At 43.7% G+C, this 12359-nt stretch overlaps 1 protein-coding gene across 1 annotated transcript; it reads left to right on the top strand.

Annotated features, from left to right (window-relative positions):
• Window positions 1-1743: 1743 nt before the first annotated feature.
• LOC311110160 (uncharacterized protein) lies at window positions 1744-7332 on the top strand. The gene is made up of 4 exons (XM_084188714.1): window positions 1744-1784; window positions 3118-3213; window positions 3719-5056; window positions 6847-7332. The coding sequence occupies exon 3, from the start codon at window positions 3811-3813 to the stop codon at window positions 4936-4938; it is 1128 nt and encodes a 375-aa protein (XP_084044840.1). The 5' UTR covers window positions 1744-1784; window positions 3118-3213; window positions 3719-3810; the 3' UTR covers window positions 4939-5056; window positions 6847-7332.
• Window positions 7333-12359: the final 5027 nt, after the last annotated feature.

The raw sequence follows: 12359 nt of genomic DNA on the forward strand, positions 1-12359 counted from the left end.
CAGAAATCACTAGCACAGAGAGGCTGCTGCCTACATACAGACTTGAAAATCAGTGACCACTTTAATAAATGGAACACTAGTCACTTTAATAATGCCACTTTAATGTTTACATATCTTGCATTACCCATCTCATATGTCTCCTGAGTGGCGCAGTGGTCTAAGGCACTGCATTGCAGTGCTAGCTGTGCCACTAGAGATCCTGGTTTGAATCCAGGCTCTGTCGTAGCCGGCCGTGACTGGGAGACCCATGGGGCGGCGCACAATTGGCCCAGCGTCGTCCAGGGTAGGGGAGGGAATGGCCGGCAGGGATGTAGCTCAGTTGGTAGAGCATGGTGTTTGCAACGCCAGAGTTGTGGGTTCGATTCCCACAGGGGGTATGAAAAAATAAAATAATAATGTAAGTCGCTCTGGATAAGAGCATCTGCTAAATGACGTAAATGTATTCTATATCTATTGCATCTTAGCCTATGCCACTCTGATAATGACATTGCTCATCCATATATTTATATATTCTTATTCCATTCCTTTATTTAGATTTGTGTTTATTAGGTTTTTGTTGTGGAACTGTTAGATATTACTTTTTAGATATTGCTGCACTGTCAGAACTAATTTAGAAGCACAAGCATTTCGCTACACTCGCAATAACATCTGCTAACCATGTGTGTGTGTGACCAATACATTTGATTTGATTTGATTTGGATTTGGAGGAGGAGTGGCGATAAGAAGAGAGGAACCTAGGAAAGACTATTGAGAGAGCCTCAGTGGAGGAAGAATCATATTTTAAATAATGTTATGATTTAGAGGACTGTGTAGACATACTGTCCTCTGTAAAACGCTCGTATTCATTGTTTTTATTAGCAACATGTCATGTGATTTGCCACGTGGGCTTCTGCTAAATTGAGTCATTATTTTTCTAGATTATTTTCATTATGAATTAGTATCATCAATCAGTTTCATAAGAAGAAGAACAAAAGCACAGATTAATAAATAAAGGAACAATGTCCTCTGAGGTCTACCAGCTTCCTGATTGAATGTGATTGGATACAAAAGAGTGTCACCTGCCAGTTGGACACAGACAGATGGCAGGACAGAACTTAGAGGACACACACTGTACGCAGGCAGACCCGCACGCATGCACAAACATCTGCATTTCCCCTTTAAAACCTTTGATAAAGATGCAGACAAATTTACTACACACACTTCTGAATATTTCCTCACACTGATGTTTTCACAGACAGCATAGATTGGTAAAAAGGCCCCTATTTGGCCATCGATGGCCAGTCACAGAGTGCAAGACATAACGTGACTTCCTTATGAACAATGCCACAAACAGGCCTTGCAAAATATGACGTCCTGTTTGAAAAGTGATTGGACACTTAAAACATTCTATCAACTGCAGTGCACCACAGACAGACATCAGAGATGGACCAATTAAACAAAGTTACTGAAGAAAACCAGAGCACATCAGAGTAACTACTCAACTACTGGTCATTGAAGTTAGAATCATACAGTAGATATTACCATTAGGAGTCAGTTAGAAAGGTAATCATAAGTAAGTTAATACTGTATGTAAAAGTAAATTAGAATCATAGATATTACAATAAGAGGTCAGACATACTGAATTAGTTGATTAATTGATTGATTGGGGTAATCATTTATAGATTCGGTACGGTTAGTTAAGATGGCCAACTACGACAACAAACAGGTGATTGAATTAAACGAAGTTACTGAAGAAAACCGGAACAGAGCAACAAGGAGCTTGAAGTCAGAGACCCATCTCTCAGGTAAGAACTAAGAATTCTGTGCATCTTATTCTCTCACACACAGGAGCTGATGTACGCAGGCAGGTCTGCCACGTACAAATGGAACACATTCACGCGCACACACTAATACCACATAATGGAAAAACACTTGTACATTTTTGGGGGGTTCTGTCTTCTGTGTGGTTCAGTTGGTATGGAGCGCGGGGTTCAAAACCTGCTGGGGTCACGTACACTAAAATATATGCATTCAATGTATCTTTTCACTTTAGTTATTGGAACTATTTAAATAAGATTCATTTTAATTAACATTTTTAAAACAACAACACAGGGGACACCCCGCCACTGTTTTTGTTAAACAGCTAAGAGACGGGGCTGGAGAAATATAACTACTCTTAAATTCATAGAGAGAGCTACAGTATGTATGCAAGGACTGACCATTATAAGAATATTCTAAGATAAATACACAACACAGAGGACTAGAGGTCAAGAGGGAATCAATGGAAATAGTTGTTTTTCAGTTCAACATCTGTTTAGAATCTGTGTAGGGGTTCCAACCAGGGACTCACAGCTACATGTGGCAAGTTCTCATTGGTCCAAGTTGTCTATACATTGAGCCTGAAACGGGATTCTTGGTATTTGGCCATTGGCCCAATTTTATTGCAAGGAATTCTAATTGGTCAGCCACCTGCTAGGATTGAGGCTATAAACCTCATCCTGTCTCTTTGTTCAGTGGAGAAATACTGAGGACAGGGAAGAATGAACATCTGCCATCTACTTTCCAGCATAATGACAATGATTTGATATCTTTGAATAAATTTGCTTTGGGGTCTGTGTTATTGAAGAACAATATCAACTGCTAACACCATTCATGATCAAAATGATAGTATGAACCATTTTAGGCTATACAGTGCTTGTTTATAATTCCATCGTAAAACAAGCTTATTTGGGGGGTTCTGATGGGGTTAGACAGTTAAACTAAGCTCATTAGGTATTTCTAAGTTACATTTTTCAAGAATCAATAGGTAAATATCACTAATTTAAATTGCTGTTAAAAAAATGGTTATAGTAATCGCAGATTGCCCCTTTAAATCATGCTACAGCTATATTGTGTAACGTTGGTCCTTTCTTCATGCAGTAGCTTCCTGTTTATCATATTTGAGATGACCACACTCTTGAGCAAACTGTTGCTGCCAACCCAAAATTGGGGGAAAACCAATGACACACTGGGAATGTTAGGTTCTCAGAATTAGTTAAGGATTTGTAGGAGGTTGTTTGTTCTGTTTTGAATCATAATGTAGGATGGTGTGTGTGTGTGTGTGTGTGTGTGTGTGTGTGTGTGTGTGTTCCTCTGCAGATGGAAAACCAAGACTCTACAGCCTGGCTGCCGTGTGTTTTGGAGTCCTGTGTGTTCTACAAGTCACTCTCAACATCTCCCTGAGGCTGGCTTTCTGTGAGTGAGGCTTCATGCCAAATTACACCCTATTAGTTCACTGGTCAAAAGTAGTATATATATATATATATACACATATAGGGTGCCATTCCAGGTTTAGTGCATTACTTTTGACCAGGACCCATAGGACAGATATGTATTTCATTATCACACTGTAGTTCTGATCTCACAAAGCAAGGATCACAATTCAGACTTGACTTTACATGGCTTGTGGGACCAATAGTTCGTCAATATTGTTGACACACAAAAAAAAGAATGTCGACATTGTCAACGGAAAATGTAGCAACTACGGTAACTGGTGCCCTTGGCCTTGTGTAAGTCACTGAACACGGTGTACAATGTACACACCACAACCAGGTCTGTGTCCCAAATGGAATCCTATCCTCTTTAAAGTGCACTACTTTTGACCAGGGCACATAGGGCTTTGATAGAAAGTAGCTCACCATATAATAAATAGGGTGCCATTTGGGACACATCCCAGGAACTTCTCTTTTTTTTCTTTCAGCCTGCTCTAACGAAGAGAGAACCCAGTTAGAGGACTGTTACAACACCACTGGACTGGCACAAGACAGAGACCAGCCAGATACCAGTAGTCTCATGGTTATGTCTACAGACATAGACCAGTGCAGGGCGAACATAAACCAGTTACTGAGGGAGAGAGACCGGTTACAGAGGGAGAGAGACCAGTTACAGAGGGTGAGAGACCGGTTACAGAGGGAGAGAGACCGGTTACAGAGGGAGAGAGGCCCGTTACAGAGGGAGAGAGACCCGTTACAGAGGGAGACAGACCCGTTACAGAGGGAGAGAGACCAGTTACTGAGGGAGAGAGACCCGTTACAGAGGGAGAGAGACCCGTTACAGAGGGAGAGAGACCCATTACAGAGGGAGAGAGACCCGTTACAGAGGGAGAGAGACCCGTTACAGAGGCAGAGAGACCAGTTACTGAGGGAGAGAGACCCGTTACAGAGGGAGAGAGACCCGTTACAGAGGGAGAGAGACCCATTACAGAGGGAGAGAGACCCGTTACAGAGGGAGAGACCCGTTACAGAGGGAGAGAGACCCATTACAGAGGGAGAGAGACCCGTTACAGAGGGAGAGAGACCCGTTACAGAGGGAGAGAGACCCGTTACAGAGGGAGAGAGACCCGTTACAGAGGGAGAGAGACCCATTACAGAGGGAGAGAGACCCGTTACAGAGGGTGAGAGACCGGTTACAGAGGGAGAGAGACCCGTTACAGAGGGAGAGAGACCGGTTACAGAGGGAGAGAGACCCGTTACAGAGGGAGAGAGACCGGTTACAGAGGGAGAGAGACCCGTTACAGAGGGAGAGAGACCAGTTACAGAGGGAGAGAGACCCGTTACAGAGGGAGAGAGACCCGTTACAGAGGGAGAGAGACCCATTACAGAGGGAGAGAGACCCATTACAGAGGGAGAGAGACCCGTTACAGAGGGAGAGAGACCCGTTACAGAGGGAGAGAGACCCGTTACAGAGGGAGAGAGACCCGTTACAGAGGGAGAGAGACCAGTTACAGAGGGTCAGAGACCCATTACAGAGGGAGAGAGACCCATTACAGAGGGAGAGAGACCCGTTACAGAGGGAGAGAGACCCGTTACAGAGGGAGAGAGACCCGTTACAGAGGGAGAGAGACCCGTTACAGAGGGAGAGAGACCCGTTACAGAGGGAGAGAGACCAGTTACAGAGGGTCAGAGACCAAGAGAAAACTGACAAAAAACAGTTAGAGGAGCGTTACATTGCCCTGACTATAGAAAGGACAGGTTTAGTGACAGGGTCAGTCTTCTGACCAATGAGAAGGTGATGCTGGAGAAGAAGATCTCTGGGTGTGGTAAGTTGTCAAATCAGTCACTAGGGCTGCATCCCTCTTATCTACCCTTCATTCTCCCGAAGTGTGCACTTGTAGTGTGCACTTGGACACTGGCTGCGTTCCGATTCTCTAACCTTTTCCAGAAGTGTGCACTTGTTCAGTCATGCATTTAAATGCATTGGATTGGTGCAAGTATGGCTGGAAGGAGTTTTCACCATATTCCTTTAACTCCATGAGGGAGAGTGTACATTTCAGGAGAAGGGTAGAGCTTCGGAATTTAACCTCCTGTGTGCACCCTCGTTATGGATTTACCAACAGTTAATTACAATGTTAGAATGTGTTGTTCAATACGTGTAACATACAGTATATTTCTCCAACAGAGCTAAACAGTTGTCTAAAAATCAGGAAAACCTGTCGTGAAGGAAACCTGTCCCAATAATCTCTACTTTCTCCAGAGGTGTGCACTTGTTCACTTCCCTTCATGGATTTAAAAAGAAATGACTGGTATATAGGAGTTCCCTCTAGTGCCCATGCCTACACCAACCAATGCTTTTAGATTTGTGGGAAGTAGTGGATGAGTGCACACTTAAGGAGAAAGAAGAGATTTTTGGAGCGCAAGCCAGATCTGAATATTTGAAAACCAATATAGCGGACACTGTGTGTGTTGTCTGTAGGTACTGGAAGAGTGGTGGAGCAGATCTGGTGATAAATAGCAAGGAGGAGCAGGTGTGAGAGAGGAGAGAGGGAGAGAGAGGGGAGAGGGAGAGAGAGAGCGAGAGAGATGTAACATGAATTAACTGATATTTGACATGAGGGAAAGGGAGAAGGGGGAGATAGAGGAGGGGGAGCGAGAGGAGAGAGGGAGAGGGGGAGAGAGAGAAGAGATATGTAATATGAATTAACTGATGTGACATGAGAGAGGAGAGGGAGATAGAGGTAGGAGAGAGAGGGGAGAGCGAGAGGAGAGAGGGGAGAGCATTAGAGAGAGAGAGAGAGAGAGAGAGAGAGAGAGAGAGAGAGAGAGAGAGGGGAGAGAGAGATAGAGAGATAGAGAGGGGAGAGAGAGGGGAGAGGGAGTGAGAGGGGAGAGAGGGGAGTGAGCGAGGTGATAGAGAGAGGGGTGATGGAGGAAGTGGAAATAGAGAGAAGGGAGAGTGTGATAGAAATGGGATAGAGAGAGTGAGAGGGGAGAGCAAAAGGTGTGAGGGGAGAGAGGGGAGATGGAGAGGGGCGAGGGAGAAAGAGAGAAGAGAGAGAGGGGATAAAGGAGAGAGAGGGAGAAAGAGAGGGGGGAGAGGGGCGAGAGAGTGAGTAAGCAAGGGGATATGTGAATTGAATGAACTGATATGTGACATTAATTAATTCTAAAATTAATGCTCTGCCCCACCTGCCCTGAATGACGGGTCGCAACTGCCTGTCCTTGATTCCTTCTCAAAACACATTGGATGAGAACTTCTGAGGGGAGGGACCTTGGATCTTCTCTTCCAATGTGGTTTGGGAATGAGGCGAGGAGAGAGGACACAAGGAAATGAGGGAAGGTGAATTCAGAAAGAGCCAAGGGGTGCGTTCCAATATTCTATATTTTCTCCATAAGTGTGCACTTGCCCACTTCCCTTAATGGATTTGAAAGGAAATCACTGGTGTGTGGAAATTCCCTCTAATGCACATGCCTACACCAACCCAATGCTTTTAGATCCGTGGGAAGTAGTGGTTGAGCGCACACTTCAGGAGAAAGGAGAGATTATTGGAACGCAACCCAGATCTGAATATTTGAAAACCAATATGGTGGACGCTGTGTGTGTTGTCTTTAGGCACTGGAAGCGTGGTCAGTCGGACCATGGAGTTTCCAACAACGAGGACTGTGCCGAGGAATACCATCTGGACGGCGTTTTGGCCAACCGGAACGATGCGACCACATGCTGCGCTGGATCTGTGAGAAATGACATATAGGTCAAATCCACATCTTGTTTAAATGTGTTTATTATATTATAATCTTCAACTGTTTGTTGTACATTAACATTTTCCCAAAGATTGTGTAATTAACTGTGAGCACATGCATTTACTTGTACATGGCATTATCATTCTTGCTTTCAGCTGTAATTCATTTTCGGCAATAGATTATTTGCAGCCTTTTGGATCAGTCACAACACTGTATCAGTTTCAGCTTTGTCCTCTTCCCTCTTAAACAGTTTATTAATGAAGTATTACTTGTATGAAATTGTATGAAATGGCACTGCTTCTATGAAATGATGTAATGGTATGAAATGGCACTACTTCTATGAAATGATGTAATGGTATGAAATGGCACTGCTTCTATTAAATAAGAAATGTGAGGATGCTGTGTTCTGTTTAGTGGCCATAGGGACTATAGCACATGAACCTTTAAACGTAGGTTAACAGAAAGAAGAAAACATTAAGGTAAATATGTAAATGTTTTAGCTTTGCTTTAGGACTCTTATCCCCTATACTGAAAAAACATGTGCAAACTCTACACACGGTGCCAACGCTTAGCAAGTCTTTCTAACAATATTTCTGGACTGATATCAATCATCGTTTTCACACTGACCACATTAATTAAATTCAGCCCTCCTCCCGTCCTACTTTTGACCACAGCCTTATGGACCCTGGTCGAAAGTAGTGCACTAAATAGGGAATAGGTTGCTATTTGTGACACACTTTGGCCTCTCCCCAAGCCTGACATAAAAAAAATACAAATACACATAATAAATCCTCAATTCCTCACCCATTCAATACAAAACATTGTTACCTGTTGAGGTAACTTGGTTGTGTGAATAATTCCTTAACAATATACTGGTCTAAAGACACCGTTCATGAAGCAGGAGGACAATGCAGCTGATCTGGATACAAAACAAGTTGCTAAAGGCAGAGCAAGGGGCGTAACTTTCACTATTCTGAAATAGCATTTTCCAGTTATGTCATTGGAATGTGATTCAAAACGAAATTCCGATGTGCTTTAGGACCATGCGGACGTCTCTGAGCGGTCGGGTAGGCTGTTGAGTGTTTATCTGACTGGATGAAAAAAATATATATATATGTTTTTTATATATGTATATATATAAGTTACGCCCCTGGGCAGAGCCATACATATAACAGGCATTACGCATTTCTATATTGATGGTGATTACGACAGACATGCAGAATCAAATGCAAGGTTATCTTCCATCAGAAACATCAACTTCCTGTTTACAGGTCACATGACAGCTAAGAAACTGAGCTTGTAGAAAACAGCCAATAGGGGGAGACAGACACTAATAAAAGTAGGTATTCATTCACATGTAACAGGAGAGACTAAAGCCTTGTTCACATTGGCAGTTTGAAATGACTTAAATCCTTTTGTTTTGCATATCCGATTCGAATCTGTTCTTTTTCCTGCAGTCTGAACAGCCAAAAACCAAATGGAATCGGATATTTCAAGCCACATTTCAAATTACCTTCCTAGGTGGTTTGAAGTCAGATACAAATCTGGTTCTGTTGATGATCACAAGTTTACTGGAGAACGGAGACCAAGTAGAGACTTTCGGACAAGGTGGATAATTGTATAATATAAGGCAGTTTATTCAGAGGTAAAGATATCTGGAATAGCGTGCACGGACCCGTTCGTCAAACTCGTAGGGAGTTTATCAGAAGAGAGCCCCGAAACATTGTGTGCTGACATTTTATACAATAAAATGAAGTAGGTTGAATCTAGTAGTTCTGATCTTCTGATTGGTCCTGATGAGTTGGGCGAGGTCCCCTCCAGGTTAGTATCACTGTTGCATTGGCTCTGAGTCGGGTTCTCTGTCTTCAGATGTTCAGCCTAAGAGAAGGGGATTTTTGTGTGTGTGTGTGTGTGTGTGTGTGTGTGTGTGTTTAACAGTGATGATGTGTGTGTGTGTGTGTGTGTGTGTGTGTGTGTGTGTGTGTGTGTGTGTGTGTGTGTGTGTGTGTGTGTGTGTGTGTGTGTGTGTGTTATCAGTGATGATGTGTGTGTGTGTGTGTGTGTGTGTGTGTGTTTATCAGTGATGATGTGTGTGTGTGTGTGTGTGTGTGTGTGTGTGTGTGTGGGTGTGTGTGTGTGTATCCTCAGAGCAAGAACTTGTGAGTTGGAAGAACTGAGAGACCTATGGCGTGGGTGTTGTCCTTAGCCACCTGCTGACAAGGCTGACAAGATAGGACTCTTTTGTCCATTGTATTGAATACAAAGGCCCAACACAAAATGGGTCATGCACAAGATTTTAGTCAGACCAAGCTATAACATTATATATTTACTACGACAAATCCCTCTCTTCACGTCTCCCCAGAGACGTGACCAAGTAACAGTAAAGAAGGAAAACTTAAGACGTGACACAAGCTAACAGTGTAATTGGCAAAATAGGGAAAACTTTATCAGAAGATAAAGTTTTGATTCCCCCTCTTCACGTCTCACAAGAGACGTGACAAAAAGCTTAAATGCTGCAATTTGGCAAAATAGGGAAAACTTTATCAGAAGATAAAGTTTTAATTCCCCCTCTTCACGTCTCACAAGAGACGTGACAAAAAGCTAATAGTGCAATTGGCAAAATAGGGAAAACTTTATCAGAAGATAAAGTTTTACATTCCCCCTCTTCACGTCTCACAAGAGACGTGACAAAAAGCTTAAATGCTGCAATTGGCAAAATAGGGAAAACTTTATCAGAAGATAAAGTTTTACATTCCCCCTCTTCACGTCTCACAAGAGACGTGACAAAAAGCTTAAATGCTATTCATCATCCAGATATCCTTGGTCAGCATCGTCAATAGCAAGCAAAGGAAACATCTGACCGTTATCTGCAGGATGTGGATCAATAGCGGTGGTTATAATCCTGGTTGTCAGCGTCCGTATGCATGGAATGCAACAGCATCCACAAAGCACTAGAATTGCAGCAAAAACAGAGATGGATACAAGTATAGAAGAAACAAGCGTTTTATATTTACCAAACGCATCCATCCAAGAGTCCCACATTGAAGTATCCACCCCTGAGTGGCTCTTCATTTTGCCATTAAGAGTTCGTAACCCTTCCAGGGCGACAGTCAAGCTGCCATCTGTGGCTGTATTGTTGGGAATAAAGGTACAACATTGTTCACCAAACATAGCACATACTCCTCCTTTTTCAGCCAGGAGCATGTCGACAGCAATACGATTTTGGAAAGCCATGAGAGAGGTCGCAGCCAACTGGCCATGCACCGCCTCAAAACCTTGTTGTGTCCAATTGCCTAATTTTTGAACATTAAAATGGACATAATTGATTCTGTCAACATTTTTATTAATCGTGCACCACCAGCAAAATGAAGATTCAAAACCTGTGGCTACTTGGTCAATCAATTTATACTCATCTGGTACCCCCCTAGGGACCCCAATTGCATCAATGTAGGTTGGGTCCCCAGGAGTAGGGCCCACAGCGCGCCTGGTCCTGGTAGGAATTAAGTTAGACACACGGGTCACCAGGTCCTGAACACCTGTTGGATACACAGAAATTGGTAGCAAAAGAGAGACTAGTGCACAGGTGCCTGTGGCATTTCCAGGCAGTCCATCAAACAGACGAACGCCTCCACACCACCACCAGACATCAGCCCTGGAAACAGGTCTAAACTCAGCATTAGGCGTATAGGTAAACCGACACCATCCAACAGGTAACATACCCAACAATGGTAGACCTTTCGTGAGATTAACACAGGTAAAGTTAGCTCTAGCCACCTGATAGGAAAAAATTGGTTTCTTAGTTACTTTAGTAACCAAGGGATGAACTACGTCCCATAGTGTACAATTGGCGGAAGGGTTGTCATGTTTCATGACAGACAGGAAGCATTCTGGCGTAATGGCGGCAGGGATAATGCGAAGCAATGGCCGTGCCCCCATACAAACCACACAACTCTGATGAGTCACCCTTGCCGCTTCCTCAGTCAACAAGAGCCAGTTGTTAGAAAGGCCGGAGACACCTGTAGCGGTCAAGATTGCATCATCCAAAGTAGGTGGAGTGGTAACCATGGTAATTGGTCCCCATCTACCTCTACCTGTGGGTTTCACAATGTTTTTTCTATCGTCCTTAATTGTAGAAGTGGAAGGGTCGGGTGTTGATACAAAACAAACAATCAAGTTCCATTTAAAATAGTAAATATAAAATGGAGCCCTATATGGACTATATGGACCGGTGTCCATATATGGAGCCAATATGAAATATTGGCAGCCCTCCCTCTGGCCTGGTGGGATAATTAACTTCAGGCCATTTTGTTCTTTGGCCAATGTAAGTCCCTTTCGCCATAATAAGACGTTCCGTCCTGTTGAATAACTTGACCAATCAGGACCTGTCTCGGCGACTAGGTTTTTCCAGGACCATTTATCCAAACCCCCCAATGTCATGTACCAATGATATTGGACTTGCCATAACTTCCTGTTTTCATTCTGCCCAGTACTTTCCAACATTCCCCAAGGGACGGTGACAGTGGTGGTAGTATTTATAGGGATACATAGGGTGGTACTTCTAATTTGGTTGGTAGTACAGTTTTGGTCGCTATTTAAAACATGTCGTTTTCGTAAGGTATGGGTGTTTGTTCTGACGGTGGCGTGAGATGTGATATTATTAGGACTAGTGATATTAGTAGGTGGATGTGCTAGTTGCTGTATTAGCCATGTGAAAGTTCCCATGGAAACTCCAGTGACTATAATGAAAATAACAAACAAGGGACCAGAGATACCCAGTCTCTCCCAGGGAAGTCTATGTCTCCTCCCAGGGCAAAGCCCTCCAGTCTCTGTTAATGAGAGTCTCCTCCACATTCTCACAGACTAGGAGCCTCTGTATTTGGTGCCGAATTTAGGGCGCTCAAGTCAGCCCTGACCTCAGTCAAAGTTCTGGAAGGAGTTGGTGCTGGTGTGCAATGTGTAAGGTGGTGCCAAGGTGCGCCCAATTTACCTTTGACCTGGACTGAGTGTGAAGTAACCTCCTTCACTTGGTACGGTCCAGTCCACCTGGGTTCTTGCCACTTTCTCTTGTGGACCTTAACCCTCACCCAGTCACCAACCTTTACCTTCAGCGGCGCCGGATCTCCCGTCAGCTCCCCCTCTTGGACCTTGTGAATCTGTTTGGAGAGAGCTGCAGAGAGTTCCGTTAGTTTTCTCACATAATCAGACATTACAATTTGTTGTACATCAAGGGCGGGCATATGACCTCCCTCCCTTGGTGGACCAGGCATGACTCTACCAGTCATAATCTCATGTGGAGAGAGATGGGTGCCTGCTCCTGGAGAGGCTCTCATGGCCATCAACGCCAGGGGCAGAGCTTCAACCCACGTCAACTTTGAACCTGCACAT

This window comes from Coregonus lavaretus (assembly GCF_964263955.1).
Source record: "Coregonus lavaretus genome assembly, contig: SUPER_35_unloc_2, whole genome shotgun sequence".
Lineage (NCBI taxonomy): Eukaryota > Metazoa > Chordata > Actinopteri > Salmoniformes > Salmonidae > Coregonus > Coregonus lavaretus.

Bases quoted from the DNA above. Each gene is read 5' to 3' on its own strand.
- LOC311110160 (XM_084188714.1), top strand. From the start codon at position 3,811: ATGGTTATGTCTACAGACATAGACCAGTGCAGGGCGAACATAAACCAG.